This window comes from Fusarium solani (genome assembly GCF_023522795.1).
Source record: "Fusarium solani strain SB1 chromosome Unknown bctg00000008, whole genome shotgun sequence".
Taxonomy (NCBI): Eukaryota; Fungi; Ascomycota; class Sordariomycetes; order Hypocreales; family Nectriaceae; genus Fusarium; species Fusarium solani.
Genome location: NW_027072148.1, coordinates 2622051 through 2643489, shown reverse-complemented (window position 1 = coordinate 2643489; position 21439 = coordinate 2622051). Strand labels below are relative to the sequence as shown.

The following is a 21439-nucleotide window of genomic DNA, read 5'->3' as shown; positions in this document are numbered from 1 at the left end:
CACGCGCTAACTAGACTAATGGACCTTGGCTTGGGGGATATAGAATGCATGTGCCGTGCCGAGGCTGGGGTGATGTGAGGGGTGAGATATTGTCTGGGTTGGAGTGATATAGGGAACCAAACTAGTGTCGATTCAAATAGATGTGACGGGTCAGAGTGACGGTCCAAGGGAGAAGAGGAAACGAGATGAAATGAGTATGCACTATCATTATGGGTATCCTAGACTCTTAGACTACAACTTGACCTTGCCGCCCTCCATCTCTCCGAAATCCTTGTCTGTAAACGGCACATAGCTATCCCCCTTGAGCCAATAAACCTCTCCCAAGTCCTTTTGCGCAGGATCGACTCCCGCCTCACGGAGAGCGTGCTTCTGCTGCTTGTTTGTCCCCGTGATCTGTCCGCCTCCCATCTCTGTGACGATTCTAAGAAATAGAGGGCGGGCAAACTTGGGGAGTGAGCTTTGAACGTGGGATGCTAGGCTTTGCATCGTTTCTTGCGTGGGTTCTGAGGAGAGATATACTGCTGCACAACCTGCTCGGCCGTCGTGGTGGGGGAGGGATACGCCGTAGACGTTGGCTTCTTTGATGATGGGGTGCTGGCATACGATTTCGCTGACTTCGGCCGTGGACACGTTTTCGCCTTTCCAGCGGAACGTGTCGCCGATACGGTCGTGGAAGTAGATGCGTCCATCGCTATCCCACCGAACAACGTCTCCAGTACGGAACCAAGCATCGCCTTTGCTAAACACGTCTCGTAGAATCTTGGCTTCCGTGGCTGCCTTGTTACCGTAGTACCCCTGGAAGCGGGCATAAGGATCTTTAGAAGGCAGCTTGAAGAGCATCTCGCCAGGTTCGCCGGCGCGGACCTTACGGCATCTTCCCGTCTTTGGGTCGCGCTTTGGCATGTCGGTGTCCCAGTCAACTTCGACGAGTGTGACTGAGAAGCTCATAATCATGTTGTATATCCAACCATTCCGGCCAATAGCCCCAGCAGTGAGATCATTCTTGCTGAGGTTAAACGTCCCAAACGTGCCCTCAGTAGCAGCATAAAACTCGCAAATGCCCTCGATGCCAAACCTCTCTTTAAACTCATTCCAGATGTCTGGCCTCAGACCATTGCCAAACGCCACGCGCACATTGTGCTTCTTGTCGAGGCACTCGCCCGTCTCGGGGTCGTACTGGGGAGGCGCGGCGAGGAGGTAGCGGAGGGTCTCGCCGACGTATTGGATGGATGTTGCGCCGGATTCGCGGACTTCTTGCCAGAAGAGCTTTGTGGAGAATTTGCGGCCGAGGGCTTGGGTGCTGCCGCCAAGGAGGGTTGCGCAGAAGGAGAGGATGGCTGCTGAGGAGTGGTAGAGGGGCATGGACTAGAGGTCAGTGTTAATATGGAGCTGAAGACTGAGATGGGTGAGACTCACGGTATACATGATATCGCCGGCTTCACGAGCCAGTAGCTTCTGTGCCATTGTACCCGCAACAATCAACTTTCCCCAAGACACCACAGCAGCCTTGGGCATACCAGTCGTGCCAGAGGTATAAATTAGGATAGCCATATTGGACAGACTACTCTCGGATCGTTCGGAGTCTGGCGCCCTCACAGGCTCCGTAGCCAAGAGCTGAGCTTCCACCTCTGGCGTGTACACGACGAAGCGCATCTCGCCCATGGCATCACGAACATCCTGTCCCACGTTGTCCGCGACGTTGGGGTCCACGATGCACAGCTTGCTCGTCGCGGCCTGGAGACAGTGCACCAACGACGCGCCAGACAGGTTATAGTTGAGAAACGCAGGTTTCGCACCGATACTCCAAAGACCAAGCCAAAGCACAGCAAACGTATCCGAGTTCTGAAAGTCGACAGCGACGATGTCGTCCTTTTTAACGCCCTGCTCCGTCTTGAGCCAGTGTCCACACCTCAGCGCTCGATCATAGACTTCTCCGTAGGACAAGCGCTTGCCCTCAAAGATGATGAACAGACGGTCGGCGGTTTTCGGATTCTTGGCGATGTTCTCGACGAGGTAGAAGAGGTTCAGACGGTCGACCCATTCGCGGTAGTACATGCGCGACGCGCCGGCGAGTACGCAGCGGAGGAGGCAGAGGTCGTACCAGGTGGAAGAGCGGGCGTTGAGGTATGCGATGGTGCCAGCAACGGCCGGGGCCGCGAGGGCGAGGGGGACTGAGGATTAGCATTGGGAGTTAGAGTAAGAGGGTAGAGGGCTTACCAGGCATTGTAGAGGTTGTTGAGCGTGAATTGAGGCCTTCGGACCTGTCGGACCTGAAAGAAGAGAACGAGCTCCGTGTTGTTGACGTGGGTCGATGGGGTGATGGCGATAAGGAGATGTCAGTGACGACAACACTCTCCACAGCGGGAAGACAAGGGGCTTGGAAGTATTTATAGTGAGTTGAACTAAGTAGAAATCAAGAGGAGAGGCACATCTTGTCTGCGTCAATGCTTTACAACGACCAACACTCGCGATGAAATTACCCGATTCGTACACGACTTTGTCGGACCAAGTACGCAGCTTGCATGGTCAAGTCCTGCGGAGTGGTGATGATGCCTCGGCTCCGAGACACGGACGTTTGGGGGGATGCGTGTACGACATGTGAAGGGATTTAAACTGAGAAGGGCAAGAGTTGCGGGATGAGGGGGAATAGATGATGATGATGATGATGGTGGTGGTGATGACTTGGGTGTTTTTTGTTAACGATGGGGAGAGATAGAGAGAGATCTGGTTGATGGGACGCTGCAGGTACAGTACGATAAGCGCTGCTAGAGCTGTTTGTAGATGTCGATGTTGTGGATATGGGCATGTCAGTTATCATAGAGAGGATACATGCATGAGATACGCCTAGTCTTTTGCAGGAACTCTAGCTAATACACCTGATGAATTTGACAGCTTCATATAGCAAATAACATGTCCAATTCCTCATTGCATCATCAACCCCAGAATCTTGTAGACTTCATCTAGTTGCATCTCCACATCGGCGCTTACACACACCGAACCACCGTTCCCATCACGTGACATGGCGATGTCGTGTTCCAAGCTCCCTTACCAAAAGGACAATCACGATAAGAGCCAAGGTGCACAATTCCCCCGCGCCTCTATTCACAACCTCTGGACGGTATCATGGCGGACGTCCAAGTATCATTTCCGGCGCCGTCCGCCGAGAAACTCGGGCTCAACTCCCCCCTCCCGAGAAGCCCTCCGACATTACCAGGCGCACCCGCGTCGTTGTGTCGTTCTGGCTTATAGTGCTGTGTCTTGGTCTTCCCATCTGGTGGAAGACTACCACCATTTACCGTGCCAATCTTCCTCTCGATGGCATGCTAGAATGGGCTGAAGGAAAGGTGAGATGATCAATGCCACAATATGCTTCGTCAAACTCACATCTCTAGGCCTGCCGTCCAGTGTTCCCCCTCCAGATATCTGTCAAGGCCGATGCGCTCCAGGAGAATGACGCTCAGAACCTCGTGCGCCTGACGCAGCACGCTCTTGACGATCACAATGACTTTTCTGGTCATCACCTCCGTCTACAGCTCGCCCCGAAAGAGTCCACCACCGACGACGATTCCCACGTTGCGTTGACGATCCAGCTCACACCCGGTGAGAGCAACTCGGCTTCTCTAGACTCCGACTCTGCCGTTCTCAACATCGCATACCCTCCTAATGCCGTTCCTTCTTCCTCTTCGTCTTCTTCGACTCTTGCGACGTATATTGCCAACGAGCTTCAGTCGACGTTTGTGGAGGAGCAGTCCATCATCTCGTACCTCCTCTCCACGTCTTCAGCACCCGACGCCAAACCACCAGGTCTAAGCCCCGAGACGGTCGACCAGCTATCGAAGCGAACCACGCGATCACTCCGATATGCGCCAACGTATCACCTCACGTTTTCGCTCTTCACGGCTGGCGCTGTGCCGAACACGTGGGACATTGAGGCTGGGATCGAGGAATACATGAAGCCCATGCTCGATATTCTAGGTCCTATTCACAATTTCACCATCGACACGCAGGTGCAGCTTTACGCGACGCCTGGCGCGCAGTCGCAGGTGCTTAGCAAGGATGATCTGGCCTCCTTCATCAACGCCGCCGAGTGGCCTCTCTCGCCCTCGATCGGTGGAGCACCGACCGTCAACTTTGTCATCTACGTGGGCGACCAACAGATCGGCCTTGACTCAGAAGCAGGAACCTCGTCGCAGTCGTGGATGTTTCCGCAGTGGGGAAGCGTGTATCTCCTCAAGCTGCCCGAGACGACGGCGCATGTGTCGGCTAAGACGCTGAAGCAGCCGATGCTGACGTTTAATGGTCATTTGTTGTCGCTGCTGGGCACACCGCAGTCTGGATCTCTGCCGTTGAGGCTGTCTACGTTGTCGCGCATTCGTTCTGCGGATTTGCTGCTGCAGGCTTCTTCAACGCTTGGATCGCTGGCACGGTTATCTCTTGCTCTCCCATCCATTGCTATTCCCCGCAGCGTCGCTGATGGTGTTGCATCCACCATGGAACATCTCCAGCAGGCGTGCTCCAATCTAGGCGACCCGTCTGGACTATTGCATGCAAGGATCGCCGAGGAGGAAGCTGAGCGAGCATTCTTTGAAAAGAGCATGGTCGGACAGCTGTACTTCCCAGACGAGCACAAGATTGCAGTCTATCTTCCCCTTCTGGGCCCCGTGGGGGTTCCACTGGTGATGGGGTTGGTCAACGAGCTGAGGGGATGGATCAAGAGGAGGAGACAGAGGGCAAAGGATGCAGGCGAGAAGAAGGCGCAATGATTTCTTTCCTATGTATGTATGTTAGAAATGTAGAATTATAGATACGAGCATTAATTGAGTCAAGACCCTTGTCCTGGACTATTACGTAGCTATACCTATTTTCGCCTCGGCTGGACCACCCTTGGCGCCCCAGCTTTGACGTACTACATCTCCCGCTATCGAGATCCCCTCAGATCCAACCCAGACCCTACATCATCACTAACGGGGTCCCGACAGAGGCAAGATGTCACTGACACGCCCAGCATGCTCCCCGAACCGACCTTGACCCTAACGCTCCCCAGCATCCACGACGGCCTCACCCTCGACTGTCGCGTCTACCACCCTGTGTCGCTGTTGGCGAACCCTCGCGCTCCGCAGTGGCAGCGCCATGCCGCCGTCGTAGCGCACCCTTATGCCCCCATGGGAGGATCCTACGATGATCCTGTGGTGGATATAGTTGCTGCTCAGCTGCTGCGCAAGGGATATCTAGTCGGCACTTTCAACTTTCGGTGCGTACTTTGAGGGTCTGCATTGATTCATGGCTAATTGTACTAGAGGCGCCAGTGGCTCGGCGGGCAAGACGAGCTGGACTTCGAAACCAGAACGTGACGACTATGCTACCTTTGTTGCATTTATCCTACACTATATTCACTTTCTCGATCCTTTTCGACCTCAATCCTCGGATAGTCTTGGCCCAAAGAGTCCAGCACCCATCGACGTCAATGCAATGACGACTCGACAACGTCCTATCCTCCTCATGGGCGGCTACTCATACGGAGCAATGATAACAAGCCAATTACCTCCCCTCGACGCTCTCCTCCAGCCATTCGTATCTCCCATAGCAGGCTCCGATGCCGCAGAAGTCCGCCTTCGAGCAGCGCACCTCGCAGAACAGCAAAACATTGTCCTCGCAAGCGCCCGCGCCGCGATGAAAGAGCACGGCTCGATAAGAGGGAAGAGCAAGCGCGGCGTTAGAATCGGCGGCGACGAAGGGGGAAGTCCTAGACGGAGCCATGAAGGTGGGAGGAGGAGCTTCTCGCTGGACGAGGAGAGGTTTCGACGTGGTGTTCACGATCTCATTGCAAAGGCTAAGTCAGGGAGACATGGACAGAGGTTGTTTCACAGTCCGACGGAGAGTCAGAGTAGTTCTGTTGCTCCTCCGCCTGGGGAGCATCTACCTACCATCACGGACCTCACCATGCCGAAGCCAGCGTATTTCATGATTTCCCCGCTTCAAGGACTTGTTACACACCTGGCTACAATGTCCTTGGTACCGACAGCGCTCGTCAAGAACCGGGATCCTCACGATGTGGCGGCCGAGGAGAAGCTCATCTGGAATCCTACACTGGCCGTCTACGGAGACACAGATGTGTTTGTGGCAGCACACAGATTACGAGCCTGGACAGCAAAGTTAGGTGACAGACCTGGGTCAGGATTTCGAGGACGTGAGATTACGACGGCAGGACACTTTTGGGTTGAGGAGGGTGTTTTGGATACCATGAAGGATGCTGTTGGGGGGTTTGCTGAGGAGTTGCTTGGGTCGGCGTCTGGGGCGTGATTTACTTGGGATCGGTCGTCAAGTTGAAGTCTTTGGGGGTGTCATGGTGAGTGAGGGCATTCAGAATGAGGAGGGACACGGGGGAATGACCTACTCCGGGCTCCGGGTCCGATTAATAGCTCGGGAGGGTCGGACTTTTATATCTTACGAGTATACGATATGCAACAAGCAGATTATTCTCTGCCGTGAACACGGAATAGTTTCTCACGGATGTCTCTGTCATCGACTTGGTGACTTGTTAGCTCGCATTCAACATGCATTCAGAGAAAGAGCTTCACCTATTCCAACAGTCATATCCCTACACCACTCACAAACACACGTTAGCCACATTTCATTATCTCGGGCATACTGTAACCGGTGTGCCCTTGCATTTACCGCTGTCCAGCATGTGCTTGGAGCTAGCAGAAACCATGACGTGTATCAAGAGACAAGTCAACTCATCGACAAAGAACCCTCGTAGTTAGACATCCAATAAGAAATAATCACTTTCGGACATGCCATTAATCATCCCGAAAACAACGGGCGATTCCTGAAGCCGAGTCCGAAAGCTGAACAGACAGGACAAAGCGATATGTATGCTCTCGGACTTATAACTCTCCTCCGGTCATCACCTCCTCAGCTCAAACCGATGCTTCCATGTCGAAGTGGCCTGACACCCATCAAAGTTAAAGCCAGTGGCGTCTCCGCAGCCGTTGGATTGGAGCCTCCGTCCCAGGGTCGCGGAGTCGGAGGTTGCATTGCCTTTAGCCTCCACCCCGAAGATTGTCGGGGTCCGAAAGTCGATACCGAAAAGACGACACCAGAATCTTTTGACGGTGACATTTTGATCGGCATCACTCCACATCTACATGGGATTGATCAAGATGATGGTGTTGAGCTGTGAATATATAATGGAGGGATGCTCTAAGGAGATGACGAATTTCTAGTCAATACAACAAACATCAGCATCAACACCAACCAACATGTCTGTAACTCCCAAGAACGTCTCATTCTCCTCTCGCGGCCTCAAGATCGCTGCTCACCTCTACCTCCCCCCTCGGACGCCCCCAACCGCAACGGAGCCGCTATCATCATTTGCCACCCCTGGACCTCCATCAAGGAACAATCACCCGCCAACTACGCCCGCGTCCTCGCACCCGCCGGCTTCATCTGTCTCACCTACGATGCCGCCTACCAGGGTGAATCAGAGGGAGAACCTCGCGATCTTGAAGATCCGTATCAGAGGGTTGAAGACATCAAGTGTGCGGTTACGTACCTCGTGAGCCTAAAGGAGGTTGACAACGACAAGATTGGAGTCTTTGGTATTTGTGCTTCTGGTGGTTACGTACCTTTTGCAGCGCAGACAGATCTCCGCATTAAAGCCTGCGCAACAGCAGCAGCCGTATGCGTTGGCACAATGGCCCGTCGAGGCTTTGACAAGGACTCTTCCAACATGGACGTCCTCCACTCTCAACTCCAAGCCGCAGCCTCGGACCGCAACAGCGACGTTACAGGCGAGAAGGTGGAAATTGTCCACATGCTACCGGAAAAGTACGAGGATCTACCAGATGACTTTCCTGAGTCGTTCCGTGATCTGGCGAATTACTATCGCACACCGAGAGGATATCACAAGCGAGCGACGAACACGTGTATTCCCCGAAGTTGGGATATCATGGGGAACTTTGACGCGTTTGCGTTTATTGATATGATCAGCCCGAGGCCTTTGTTGATGATTACGGGGACAAAGGCGGCGACAAAGTGGTATAGCGAAGATGCGGTTGCAAAGGCCAAGGAGCCAAAGGAGCTGGTTGTACTTGAGGGGATGACGCATGCGGATTTGTATGACAAGGTTGATGAGGCGGGCAAGAAGTTGATTGAGTTTTTTGGAAACAGTCTTTAGGGGTAGTTAATATGAGTTGAGTATCAGGAGTAAGTTTAACAAGTGCTTTGGCGTCTGACTGGTGGTTGATATCATGACGGGTGAAGGGTCAGGGGTATACCCGTTGGCTCATGTATGCCCTTAGCCGCACATCAGCCAAGGGGTAGTTGAGAGGGTCCGTGATTGGATGGTGACAGCTCGGGTATAACTGGGGAGCCGTTGAGATCGGTTTGCTTGGGAGGGGTGTAGATATCATGGCGAGTGAGGGATCGTGGGTGGCAACTTGGGGGTGTGCATTTGGGGTCGTGCTCGAGGGAACCATGTCGTTATGGCAACTTGAAGCATGTGAACATCAGGTTGGTCCTCTGCATTCTAGTCATGCAATACTATTCACAGATATCACAACAAGTATCTATGACAGCCTCAGAATGGAGTACACAAGCGCGTCTTCCAATTAACAGTCTACAACAAGCATGCTACACACACTTGATGCTATTAACTACATTGTGCCAGCTTCAACAGCCGCTTTAGTTGACATGAGCCAACTCCTGCTTCTGAGAAACCTCCTCGGCTCGCCTCTCGAGATCCTGACCGGCGGCGAACCTGGCCTTGTCCATGGAGGGAACGAACAGAGGGGCCTCGGTGAAGAGGTAGCGCATCTCCTCCAGGGGTCGGTGGGCGGTCTCAGGGAGGACGGCCCAGAAGAAGAGGGCGTTGGTCATGTTGCAGACCTGGTTTGGTTAGCTTGGTTACAGAGATGCTGGTAAAGAGGGAACTTACAATGAAGACAATGTACCATCTCCAGCCAATGCCGTCCTTCTCGTCAAGAGCGACAGAAGTAGTCTGGCCAATCATGGTGTTGAAAGCAAACGACATCATGGTAGCAATAGATACACCCTTGGCACGAGTCTTCATATCAAAGATCTCGGCAGGGATAATCCAAGACAAGGGACCGCATGTCGCGCTGAAGGAAAAGTTGTAGATCCAGGTGATAACAATGAAACCCCAGCCAGCAGCGCCGCCACCTCCCTCGGAACCAGGGGGGAACTTGGCGAGAAGGATGGTGGCGATGATGAAGGTGATTCCGTTGAAGAAGTTGCCTCCAATCAGGGGCCAGCGACGACCAGTGTTATCGATGAGAAGCATGCAAGTGAACTGAGCAACCAGAGCGATAACGGAAGAGATCATCTGGTAGCGAAGAGTCTCGTCGCCGGAAATACCAATCTTGGCAAAGATCTTGACAGAGTAGTACTGAATGCAGGAGACACCAGTCATCTGAACGGAAGCCTGCAGAGCAACAGCAAGGAAGAGACGACGGAAGCAAGACCTGTCGGTAAACAGCTCGAGGTAGCTCTTGGCGGCGGCCTCGTGCTCGACGGCGATGCGCTCCTGGATCTGCTCAAACTCGGCGCGAACCCAGGGGTCGTCGACGTTGCCCTGGGAGTGCAGGCGGGCGAGAGTCTTGAGACCCTCGTCGACGTGACCCTTGTCGATGAGCCATCGGGGGGACTCGGGGAAGAAGAGGATCAGGGCGGCGAGGATGACGGCGGGGAGACACTGCAGGCCGAGGGCAATGCGCCACTGGCGAGAGTCGTGATCCTCGAAGCCAACGTATGTGCCTGGGGGTGTTAGTTATGGTAGAGTAAAGCAGAGTTATGGGGACTTACCGTAGCCGACAGCTGAAGCGATGAGAGCACCAACACCAAGCATAAACTGCTGAAGGGCAGTGACTCTTCCACGGATATCAGGATGGCAAAGCTCTCCCTGGTAAACAGGAACGATCATGACAAGGAAGCCAACACTGGGCATGTTAGTCAGGCACAGCAACTAGACTGAGAAAACTTACCCAACACCGGCGAGACATCGTCCAGAGTACAGAAAGTCGATATGCGAGGCACCAGTCTGAAGACCACCACCGAGGATAAAGATGAGAGCACCAATCAGGATAGTATACTTGCGGCCGAATTTATCACCAGCAGGACCAGCAAACATGGCACCGAAAAAGGCACCTCCAGTGAAGACAGAAACGACAGCACCACTATCAGAGTCAGTATAGACTCTTAGAGAGAGGTGGGTAAACTCACATCTTGTTTGGGTCGTTACCAAACTGATTGATAAAGTTGCCAGAGGCAATCACCTCAGCAATGACACCCAAGTCATAGCCATAGAGCAGAGAGCCCAGCGAGGCAAAGACGGACACTGCAAACTGATACCACTTTGGAGGGAGAGCCATGATGAAGATCTTGGATTGGCAGTGGTTGACTGGAGAATCACAAAAATGAGAGGCGATCAACGGCTCTATTTAAACACGTCGAGGTCGTATACGGACGGGGTCAAAGGATCCCGACACAACGGGAGAACGGGGGACAGGGCTAGGTCCATCACACTCTGGCGCGACGGCACGAGAGCCCCGAACTTGCAATCTTGCAAAGATGCTCATCATCAACAGGCAATTCATCCTCCCTCTGTTTTCCCCGCATGGGCCTTGGGGATACCTTTCTGCGGGTCCCCGGAGTGACTACCGTCTTTGGGATCGCCAATGTGGGTTGACAGGGCCAGGCTGCTAGTGCGTTGTGGAGAGAGCGGAATGACAAGAGCCTCGGTGAGATCCCTTGTGACCTGAACTAGACTCAGTATTCTGCTGTTAGCTGACTTGCTCTACAAGCGCTCAACTGACAGTGGCCGGAATGTGTCCCGACCAGTTGATGAGGCTTGGCTCTAGCAACATGCCGGTCTCGCAGACCGTGACATGGGAACTCGACGGGACTGGTGGAGTTTCCCCTGCTAGCTCCGGCGTAGCAATTACTCCCCCGGCCGAGGGAAAAGAAAAGCTCACGCCACCATGTGGTTGGACCGGGGCCCCGGCCACGTCTCGTGTCGTTGCGGGGGTGCTTTACTATGCCGATCGAAACCTAGAATGATCACAGGTGAAGCGCTCCAATCGCTGGGGTCCGCGTCAAGCGCACGAACCGGACGAGAGACGCGGTGAGAGGAGTCCCGTCGAAGCACCGAGGGAAGCGGTGGGCACTGCACGATATGGCATGGAGAGAATGTGTCTGGCGTGAGATTTGAGTTGCATAAATTGAGTGTCTCTCGTGACTGAGCATTAAGGAATCTAGAATCGACAACATCACAAGTGTGTGTGCATGTTGGAGAATCCCCGTGTGCTTGGCCTTGTTGTGTATGTTTGAACTTGTGTGACCTACTACAGTAGAACTCAGTCATGGCCACCTTTACTCGCATCTCGGACGACGAACGTCCAACCATTACCGTCGACCCAAAGGCCGTAATCTCCAAGATTGAAGACAACATCTATGGAGGATTCACAGAGTGAGCACTCCCCCTTCCCCCAATTTCCTGGTAGGGTTGTATTGACGTGCCGCGCCCAGACACATGGGCCGCTGCATCTACGGCGGCATCTACGACCCGGGAAACCCCCTGTCCGACGCCAACGGCTTCCGCATAGATGTCATCGAGGCCATGAAGGAGCTCAACGTTCCCGTTGTGCGGTATCCCGGTGGTAACTTTGTTGCTACGTACCACTGGCTTGATGGTGTTGGACCCAAGGAGAAGCGACCTGCTAGGTGAGTTTGCACTGAATGTTTAATGTTTGGGAGAGGATATTGACGAGTTTAGACCTGAGCTTGCTTGGATCGGCACTGAGAGCAATGAATTTGGAACCGATGAGTTTCTCAAGTGGTGTGAGGTTGTTGGCACTGAGCCTTACTTTTGCCTCAACTTTGGAACCGGTAAGCATACTCATGACAATAAGAGATATACTTGCTAACATGTCACAGGAACTCTTGATGAAGGTCAGTAGATGCCAGACATCTCAAACACTCTCACTAACATACAAAGCCCTCGGATGGGTCGAGTACTGCAACTCTGACCGAAACAGCTACTACGCCAACCTCCGTCGTCAAAACGGTCGCGAAAAGCCCTACAATGTACATCCCCCAAACCGTAACTCCAACTCACAACTAACACCATCAACAGGTCAAGTACTGGGCCCTCGGAAACGAGATGTGGGGTCCCTGGCAAGTCGGCCAGATGACAAAGGAAGACTACGCAAAGCAGGCCTACCAATGGGCCAAGGCCATCAAGCTTCTCGACCCCAGCGTCGAGCTGATCCTCTGTGGTGAGACGGGTTACAGCACTTGGGACTCGTACGTTGTCAAGGAGTGCATCAAGTTCGATCTCCACGGACTGGGAGGTAGCACGACGGCGAGCTTGATCGACATGCACAGTATCCATGTGTATACTGCTAGCTCTGATCACTACAAGAACGCTACTGGTATGTTTGACGCTTAGTTGATGAGGCATGACTGACAAGTTTAGCTCCTCGATCTGCTGAGAGGGCTATTGAGATTACGGCTGGTTTGATTGATCTCGCCCGCATTGAGAACGGTGTTCCTCCTTCAGTTCGACGACAAAAGATTTGTTTCGACGAGTGGAACGTTTGGGATCCCGTCCGCGCTCCTGGAGAAGAGGGTGCTGAAGAGAAGTAAGTAAATCCTCATTTTCACTCACCAACAATACTAACATCTCAGGTACAACCTCTCCGACGCCCTCGCCGTCAGCGTCTGGCTCAACGTCTTCATCCGCCAATCTAAGCACATGGGCATGGCCAACATCGCCCAATCCGTCAACGTCATCTCGCCCCTCATGACGACCAAGGATGGTATCCTCAAGCAGTCAACCTGGTGGCCTCTCCTCCTCTACAGCAAGTACATGCGCGGCTCCACCATCGCCGTCAACGTCCGCTCCGGCGAGTACGCAGGTGACACCCAGCCGGCCTGGATCCGCGGAGCCATCGAGACTCCTTGGTTGGATGTCTCTGCTGCTCTTGACAAGGACGGAATTGTCAACTTGGCTGTTGTCAACATCCATGAGGAAAAGGACTATGAGACTGAGCTCAAGGGCCTTGTCAGCGGAGAAGTTGAGGTGCACACGGTCAGCGGCGCAGACGTCAAGGTTGTCAACACAGCCGAGAAGGAAGAAGTCGGCATCAAGGAGTCCAAGTGGGACGGCCAAGGAACCTTTACCTTCCCCAAGCACTCCCTCACTCTTCTCCGCTGGAAGCTGTAGAGCGAGTGCTGCTCCTGAACGGCGGACACCTGAGCAGAGTTATCGCGGCCGACATCCAAGCAACTTGGGGCGGTGGCGTAGTTGGGAGCGCGTCAGACTGAAGCTACAACTTCAATCACATTCGAATTCGAATTATCTGAAGGTCACCGGTTCGATCCCGGTTCACCCCATGAGGTTCTCTAGGACTCTTCTTTTTGCACTTGGTGGGTCTTTTTGGTGGGCTTGGTATGGGGGCATGGTTGGATACCTATAGAGATATTGATAGATAGACCAAGTAACGACGTATATGAATTAGAGTCATGAAGTATCTTAGCCTCATCTTATTGTGCTATTCTCAGTGTTTGTCATGTCTTGTCTTGTCATCATTGTGTTGAGTATTCCTCACATCACAGCATTTTTACCCTTATTATTCTCCACCTCGCTTATTCCCACTAATCCTTCTTTTCACCATTCACCTCTGACTTGGGTGTATCCTCAATGGCCTTTGGTGCGTCTTCAATAGCCTTGGCTTCCTCCTTTGCCTTGGCCGCGGCTTTATCCTGGGCTGCTCGCTCCTCTACCCATCCCTCAACAGCCTCGACAGCCCCATGAGGATCATCCTGGTGCGTGAGCAGGAACCCCTGAAGAGCCGCAGGGCTAAACGTCAACTCGGGAACCTTCTTTCCAAACTCGACAGCCAAAGAGTTCAAATCTTCCGTCTCTTTCAGTGACATCCTCATCTCCTCCTCCGCCTCTTCAGCCTTGTCCTCGTACATTTGCGTAAACAGCTGTGTAGCCATGTGAGAAGTCGCCAACCCAAACTTGACCGAGAAATCAACTCTTCCTGGGCGCAGGAGAGCTGGGTCAATGTTTTCGGTGTGGTTCGACGTCATGACGAGGACTCGTCCCTCCTGTGCTCCAACACCGTCGATGACGTTGAGAAGCCCCGAGAGGGAGACGGGCTCCCGCTCCCGAACGCGCTTTGGCCCAGCAGGGGTTTTGGACTCGACCGAAATAACCTCTCGCTTGTGGGTGAGGTTTGTCGCGTCAATATCCTCAAGAAGAACAAGACATGTGCGGGGCAGATCCCGGAACAGAGTCGCCAGAGTATCCTCGGAGAGAAGCGGCGAGTTCAGGCTGATCATGTAAATATCCAGACCCATTATCCCAGCAGCCGCAAGAGTCAGACTCGTCTTGCCGGTACCAGGGGGTCCGGAGAAGAGGTACCCCCGACGGTAGGGAATGCCCCTAGTAGCGTACCAGCGCTTCGTCCGGGGATCCAGGTACCGCTGGAGATCCTTGATGAGGCCTTCCTTGATGGACTCGTCGAGTGCGATTGTCGACATGGGCCTCGTTGCCTTGGACATGTACTTGGACCAGGCGAGGTCATCGCCGTAAACCTTGACTGCGCGATAGATGCTTGTGCGTCCCCTCTGCTGTTGTAGGTGCTCCATTCGGGCGTTGTAGATGAGCCTCTTGAGCACCGTCGCGTCTGTTCCAAGGCACGATATGACAATCTTTTCAATATGCCGACCGAAAGGTTGAGTGTTGTTCTCCTCCAACGACCTGGTAAAAGTCAAGAAGCGGCCCCCGTAACGAAGAAAGTGTGTCCCCATGGCGGGCGTCCAATGCAGCGGTCGAGCATTGTAAAGGGAGATGTTGGACCTCAGATCAGCGAGATTGTCGCTAGCAGGCTCCGCCAAGTCGGGATCACCGTCCTCCTCATCATCATCTTCCGAGTTGATGCTGCTGCTCGCAAGCAGACGGTGGTTGTTCTTGGACAGGCTGTGGGCGGCAACCCAGCGCATGACATAGGTGTAAATCTCATCGCTTGCGCTGATCTCGACAGAAGAGATGAGTCGAGTCTTGACAACACCCTTGACAGCATCGTAGACGTACGGCGCGAGGAACATCAAGAAGGTGGCATTGCGGACTGATGTGAAACCGGGGAACAGAGCATCCAGAGCGGCCAGCGCTGACCCTTGGCCGAGGATACTGCCAGCTGTGCTTGGGGACTCCATTTTGTGTGATGTAGGTGTCTGAGGTTGCGATGCATGGAAAGAAGTTTAGAAGGCCAAGCAGGCCAGTTATATATTCGTTTCGACGGCATGTTCATAGCCTTCGCTGCCTATCGTCTCACCTGCATCGCCATGTCCAGCTGGGGGGTGGGGATATCAATGACAGAATACAGCAGACAGTGTCCTATCTGTTGAACGCTCACTATTTCTGTCACCTTTGGGCTGTGCAATATCCAACCTATCAGACACTCACATTTTCTTGTCCCCTTTTGGCTGCGCAAGAGACTAAATCCTTCATGACGTGCGTGCATTAGAGACGCGAGGCTCACCAAACCAGAAAGGGTCCAAAATACCTGCCGATCCATCCGTGCAGAATGAAACCCCAGGTACCCGTGACTTTGAAACTGGATACAGAAAGCCAAAAGAGGCAACCTGCCAAAAGCACCGCCTTGCTGCCTTAGCTTCACATCTCCACTTAAGAGTTCGTTCTCGTTCAAGATCAGTATCCTTGCAGCCCTACAAGTTGCCTTGTTGAGAGAATATGGCTGAGGCGAACCATTTTGAATGGATGGGAGGCTTGGATCCCTGTCTTTGGAGGCTGTTCAATGCAGATACGCAGATACGAAGCTTGCCACAGTGGGATCACGACCTGTGACAGTGCAGGTTGGGCGAAACCGGCTACCCTATATCAACAAAAGATCCGCCAGGAATGCAGCAATATGTCGCGACTCAAGACGGCCCAAGACTTGATAACTCATTATTTGAAGCGTGAATTGCTACTTTCTCTCATTTATAGCGTTTAACCGAATGTCACAATTTCGGTTGTTATGCTAAAGTCGGTTGAGTACGGATCGGCACTTGTTTGATGCTATCACGACCCTTGTTTAGTTGCCTTTTTACCCACCGGGTTTCAACTACGATCAGCAGCGAAAGCTACTTATTCCTGTAGCCAACGATAGCATCGTATCTGACCCATAGTAGCTGCTGCTGCCTAGATGAAAAAGGCGGTCATGCTATCACTTTCCCCTAACTTGTTGCATTGACTCAACATGCCGTTGTCAGCGGGGTTCTGCCGTGTGTCAGTTTCGGGCTCACCCGTAGCGGGAAATGAATCCTTTTCGGGTAAACAACAGGGAACAATTCCCGAACACCTATTCCTTACTTCAGCTCTGCACTCTAGATACACTTGAACCTATCCAGAACACCCAAGACCAAACATTCTACCAACAGCTCATAGACAACAACCTCTAAGCATGTCTCGGCCGATTGTGGAACCCTCTCTCCAACGACCGTTGACGAGTGGCTTCTTGGCCGTCGAATTATTGGCAATAGTGTCCGTCGCCAACGTCTAGCTCGACGCCACCCGGGAAATTAAGATGGGACAGCGCAAGACCTTAAAAGCAAAAGACGAGCAGTTCGTGAAAGGGTGGAGAATTCTCGTCGTCTCTTTTCAACTTTTCGACGTTGAAATGGCTTTCAAGATGATTGTCGGCTTTGCTGTCGCTTTGGCTGCTGTTGGCGCTGATGCGCTTGTCTGCAGACCGGGCTCATCTTCTGTCGCTCTGTCTCCGACATTGACTACGAGCACAGCCATTTTGGAGACGTCTTCAATAGCCACTGTCTCAACTAGCGAGGAGTCGACAACGGCTTCCACCGAAACCACAAGCTCTACCACAATCTCAATCGCCAGCTCATCAACCGAGGAGTCAACATCAGCCTCCTCCACAACCTCCATTATTATCTCGACAACAGCCGGGTCAACGTCAGCTACCACCACCGCCGGGGTCACCACAACAACCTCCATCATCATCTCGACATCCGAAGAGCCAAGATCATCCATCGCCACCACCACGACATCCACCACCTCATCCGAACCTGCCTCCTGTCCTACCGAGGGCCTGGTCTGCGGCGACGATGGCCACGTGCCGCCCAGACCGGGCCTCAAGTACATCATCCCCGGAGTCTCCGGCGTCGAAGCATGCAAGGCGGCTTGCCTCGAGGTCGCGGACTGTGCCTTCTTCCTCATCAACAGGGGCGGCTCCAAAGCCTGCACCCTGTTCAGAATGTCCAAGGAAGAGGCTGGCTTCCAGAAGGTTCCCTCAGCAAGCCATCATTCCTACGAGCGTGGATGCTTCGTCTGCTAAGGCAAACCTGCAAGGACGCGACACTCAATCATGCGAGTCGCGTTAATGAGAACAACATACCCGGGTTGAGGGGCCTAGAATTGCAATTGATTGCGCTTTGATACCGAGGCGTGCATCGGCATTGAGCTTTGGTGGGACTCGTTCTGATGAAGGATGTGTGGTCATGTTCACCAAGATGGCAGCTTGGAGGATGGTGGACTCTGGACGTCTTATCAGATAAGCTCTTCCGGCAGTGCCAAACCGAAACAACCGCAGGCTTGGGCTTTTCGGTTGTGTATACACACTTATGAGAACATAATTCCCTGTAGATAAACAAACATAAGCATAGAGCATTGAGACACCCAGGCGTCAATTGAACTTCATCTTGCAAGCACACCATCGTGTGATCCTCAGGTGGATGATGAAGATGGGAATTGACCTCAGCAAGTTGACAAAACAACTGCCAAGCTTCTCAAAGATAATGTCATCAGGTTTCGGGCTGTCAGCCCTACTTTCCTCATGACATCTTCAAACAACCGCCCATCTTTGTCGTGGCAACCGGCTAGTACCCAAACGCCGGGCTCGGCAGATGACGTCCTTGCAAAGACAATGGCGCAAACGGTAGGCAGAAACAAGGCGTCTCCAAAAACGTCAATGTCTCACAAGAAATGATACTATACAAAGAACCTCACCAGACAGTTTAAAGAAACATACAGGCTTAGAAACTTGTTCACCTGCTTGCTTCTCGTCTACCTGAAACGCCCCGTCTGCTTCACTACACGCTTTGCCGCTGTCAACACAACACCCCGGCCCGCGACCCTCCTCGGCGCTTGTCAACCAAGATGGAGAGCTTCTGAGTGGACAGGTACCTGTGCCGCAAAATGTTGCGGTAGGGATACTTGTGAGGTCATGTCCAATCATGGATTAGCTTTGCTCTCAAAATAGATGAGCTAGTCTGTTTCGGGAGTCGCCAATGTGTTTTTGAGTTAAACGCGCGCCTGGAAGGGCTGGCCAATTGGATAACCACGGGACCCCCACAACACAATCCCAGTGAACTCACTGTCTCTTCAACACCAAGACATTGCATCTTCTTGTTATCGTTCCCTCTTGGGCAACCGTTTCTTCTTCGCCTAGAACAGTTGGGCGGCAAACCACAATCGTCGGCGAACTTTAAAAAAGATGCTCTGAATAGATCTGCAGGGGTTGTTTCGTTTCATCTTTTCACACAAGACCCCTGCTGCTGCTTCTCGGCAACGATGATGCGCATTCTCGCCAGAACAAAAATACCCATGTTGTTTCTGCACAAGATACACTTCCCGTCGTTCGTGCAGCATTTGGCGATCCCCGCGGGCATTCTACTCTGTGGTCCTTTTTCCGTCTCTTCTGGCTCCACGTTTGACTCTGGCACACCACTTCTCACCCGGAATCCCTGTAGCCCCCGTTTCATTTCCCCAGGCGCCCGATTGACTGTCAGTCCGCCACATCAGAGTTAGTGACCCATGCTGGACTGTCATGAACCGCTCTCGAACCTGCAAATCGGCTGGCTGTCAAGATCTAGAGCCTCTTTCTTAGTTGTCCTGTCAACATGTCACTAATGTACATGCCATCTGAACTAAACATGGCCAGACAGACAGACGGCTCGAACATGCTTCCGTCTCTTTCTCTGGTCTTCAACACCCCGCTTAAAACCTCTGGCGCTTGCTCAAACCCTTTCGTGCTACGGATGAATCCATATTCCAGCTCCGCTCTCCCCATCCTCAGCAGATTCACCCTAGCCGCCCTGTCAAACTCCCCCTCCCCCTCCACCCTCCACCCTCCACTCCCCCTCCTAACCGCCGAGCTCCAAACAGCCGCCGCCATGTCCCGACCAATATCCGTGACCTATTCATAGCATACTCTTAGCTCTAGACACAAGTGTGCCGTTTCATTGCCATCTGTCGTCCCTCTTTGCCCTGTTTCACTCATTGCCAGAGCCGCCCAGGGCTAGATTGGGTACATGGTATCTTTTGCCTCAGCTTTCGGGCGAACGATCCACTCTGCGATGGCGTCGCGGGGGTGCTTAAAGCTTGCCTCATATCCGGCCTTCTCATGGCCTCTTTCTCCTCTCTCCTCAGACAACCTTTCCTTCGCTATACAGCATCATTCCTATTTTTTCTCCTTTCCTTTCCGTTCTTGGTTCATTCTCCTTTGGTCGATATTCCATCTGTCGCTTTCATCATCTGGGCTTCAAAAAATTTCCTATTATTTCCTTGACTCTCTGAAACCCAATCGTTGATTTCCTTTTGGCATCTCAATCTTTATCGCTTCGGCCGATTACACACTTGAACCTCCGGGCCACCATCTTCAAGACCGGACCAAGCAGACCCAGGCCGGTTGACCCAGGCCTTACCCTCTCTCTTACGCTTAATCCGTAATCTCTTGTTACAACTGGATCCTTCATCAACGGGATCCTCTTCTCTTCTACCTATCTCTACATTTCTTTCTTCCTTTTCTTCATCATGCCGAAACACACTCGCGCTCCCAGCAACCCCCAGAACCGCTACAATCCTGGTCTTCCTGTTTCTCTTGCTCCTTCTCCTCTGTATAACCAGCACCGGATGACCATGCCATCCACATACTACAACATCCCCACTACTACTACCTCCTCAATGGCCCTTCAGACCCAGGCCCAGCAGCCCACCTACGAGTCCTATACGAACACAGCGCCGACTGTGTCGGTGCCCCCTCCGGTGCAGCACCGAGCAAGCTCGGGAGCATGGACTCCTCAGGATGATCAGCAGCTGCTCACGGCGAGGATGCAAGGCCTCAACTGGGGCCAGATCCAGGCCAACTACTTTCCCACAAAGACCCCCAATGCTTGCCGCAAGCGCCACGAGAGGTTGATGGAGCGCAAGGGCGCTGATGACTGGGATAACCTGAAGCTCCAACGGCTGGCCAAGGAGTACATGGCCATGAGGAAGGAGATTTGGAGTGGACTCGCCGCTCGAACAGGCGAGAAGTGGAATGTTGTTGAGGCCAAGGTGAGCACTCAGTGTCCCTGAATATTTACAATACTAACATACTTCCAGTGCATGTCTAATGGCCTCAAGAATCTTCAAAGCGCCGCCCGCGCCGCTGCTCGCCGCGACCGTCTCGAGTCCGGCGCTCTCTCAGGGTATGACGACGACAGCGGCATCTCCGGCATGGGCCTGACACCCGTTGACGAACTAGACGCATCCTATAGCAGCCCCGAGACAACCTCGTCGGTCGTGCACTCGGTGCCCGCCTCGGCCACCGCCTCGTTCCACCAGCTGCAGTCGCAGGCCCAGATGGCGGCGCTCGGCAACGCTCAGTACGGCATGGCAGCCGCAGCCGCCGCCGCGTACGGAGGCGGCTACGGGGGACACGGGTACTCGTCGAGCGTGAGCTCCAGTGCCAGCGCCGGCCATGGGTATGCAGCTCATGCTGGGAATGGGCACAGTCAGGGTAACAGCCCGCAACAGTACTTGACGACACAACGACCCCAGAGCTCAGATATGGGCATTGGGAACCTCATTAACCGACCACGAGCCAATGTCTAATGACCACGAGCCAATGTCTAATGACCACTCATCATGGCTCTCACCCTTCTCCTTACTCTCTCACTCACTCTCCGACTTTCACCCAACACATCCTCATCTACTTCTTCTCTCTCACAAACAAACCCCACCTGCCGCTGTCCATTCTTTTCTTTGTCTGTTTCCAACATCATCATGTTGGCGGTTCCAGTCCTTTTTACTGCATGGCGAGCAGCAGCACGGGCGAGTTTTTGGTGTTTCTGGCGCTCCTGGGACAAACTATAACGACGATCACGCACGACTGGGTCTTTTTGTCTACTTGTTTTTTCTGTGTGCGTGTGTTTGGCGTTGGATATTTTCTGCATTAATGTTTTCTGTTTACTTTTTGTGTGCATTTGGCTTTGTTCAAAAACGGTGGTTCGAAAGAGGAGGGACGGGGGAATGCTTACGTTTTCCTTTGTACAACTAGAGATAGAGATACCATGACACGAAGCATGTCGGCTGATCTAGCAGCGCCTTGTCTTTACTGTTTTTTGA

The 21439-nt window shown here is 53.0% G+C and overlaps 9 protein-coding genes across 9 annotated transcripts; 6 read left to right on the top strand and 3 right to left on the bottom strand.

The window, feature by feature from the left end:
- Positions 1-231: 231 nt before the first annotated feature.
- Positions 232-2224, bottom strand: MRS44_012887 (uncharacterized protein; the record flags this gene model as incomplete). The annotated part of the gene is made up of 3 exons (XM_046282631.2): positions 232-1365; positions 1417-2171; positions 2218-2224. The coding sequence occupies 3 exons, from the start codon at positions 2222-2224 to the stop codon at positions 232-234; spliced, it is 1896 nt and encodes a 631-aa protein (XP_046126536.1).
- Positions 2225-3123: 899 nt separating this feature from the next.
- On the top strand, positions 3124-4763 carry MRS44_012886 (uncharacterized protein; the record flags this gene model as incomplete). The annotated part of the gene is made up of 3 exons (XM_065618947.1): positions 3124-3155; positions 3215-3344; positions 3393-4763. The coding sequence occupies 3 exons, from the start codon at positions 3124-3126 to the stop codon at positions 4761-4763; spliced, it is 1533 nt and encodes a 510-aa protein (XP_065475019.1).
- A 243-nt stretch (positions 4764-5006) lies between these two features.
- MRS44_012885 (uncharacterized protein) lies at positions 5007-6300 on the top strand (the record flags this gene model as incomplete). The annotated part of the gene is made up of 2 exons (XM_046272325.2): positions 5007-5251; positions 5298-6300. 2 exons carry the CDS (start codon positions 5007-5009, stop codon positions 6298-6300), a joined length of 1248 nt encoding a protein of 415 aa, XP_046126538.1.
- A 571-nt stretch (positions 6301-6871) lies between these two features.
- On the top strand, positions 6872-8179 carry MRS44_012884 (uncharacterized protein; the record flags this gene model as incomplete). Its single annotated transcript, XM_046282632.2, has 2 exons — positions 6872-7169; positions 7227-8179. 2 exons carry the CDS (start codon positions 6872-6874, stop codon positions 8177-8179), a joined length of 1251 nt encoding a protein of 416 aa, XP_046126539.2.
- A 506-nt stretch (positions 8180-8685) lies between these two features.
- On the bottom strand, positions 8686-10391 carry MRS44_012883 (uncharacterized protein; the record flags this gene model as incomplete). Its single annotated transcript, XM_046272326.2, has 5 exons — positions 8686-8889; positions 8939-9777; positions 9826-9959; positions 10005-10196; positions 10243-10391. The coding sequence occupies 5 exons, from the start codon at positions 10389-10391 to the stop codon at positions 8686-8688; spliced, it is 1518 nt and encodes a 505-aa protein (XP_046126540.1).
- Positions 10392-11381: 990 nt separating this feature from the next.
- On the top strand, positions 11382-13246 carry MRS44_012882 (uncharacterized protein; the record flags this gene model as incomplete). The annotated part of the gene is made up of 8 exons (XM_046273084.2): positions 11382-11488; positions 11548-11742; positions 11795-11907; positions 11956-11970; positions 12017-12105; positions 12155-12452; positions 12497-12662; positions 12709-13246. The coding sequence occupies 8 exons, from the start codon at positions 11382-11384 to the stop codon at positions 13244-13246; spliced, it is 1521 nt and encodes a 506-aa protein (XP_046126541.2).
- Positions 13247-13677: 431 nt separating this feature from the next.
- MRS44_012881 (uncharacterized protein) lies at positions 13678-15246 on the bottom strand (the record flags this gene model as incomplete). Its single annotated transcript, XM_046277530.2, has 1 exon — positions 13678-15246. The coding sequence occupies one exon, from the start codon at positions 15244-15246 to the stop codon at positions 13678-13680; it is 1569 nt and encodes a 522-aa protein (XP_046126542.1).
- Positions 15247-16619: 1373 nt separating this feature from the next.
- Positions 16620-17387, top strand: MRS44_012880 (uncharacterized protein; the record flags this gene model as incomplete). Its single annotated transcript, XM_046267767.2, has 1 exon — positions 16620-17387. The coding sequence occupies one exon, from the start codon at positions 16620-16622 to the stop codon at positions 17385-17387; it is 768 nt and encodes a 255-aa protein (XP_046126543.2).
- Positions 17388-19864: 2477 nt separating this feature from the next.
- MRS44_012879 (uncharacterized protein) lies at positions 19865-20926 on the top strand (the record flags this gene model as incomplete). Its single annotated transcript, XM_046267769.2, has 2 exons — positions 19865-20386; positions 20435-20926. The coding sequence occupies 2 exons, from the start codon at positions 19865-19867 to the stop codon at positions 20924-20926; spliced, it is 1014 nt and encodes a 337-aa protein (XP_046126544.1).
- Between the last annotated feature and the right edge of the window lie 513 nt (positions 20927-21439).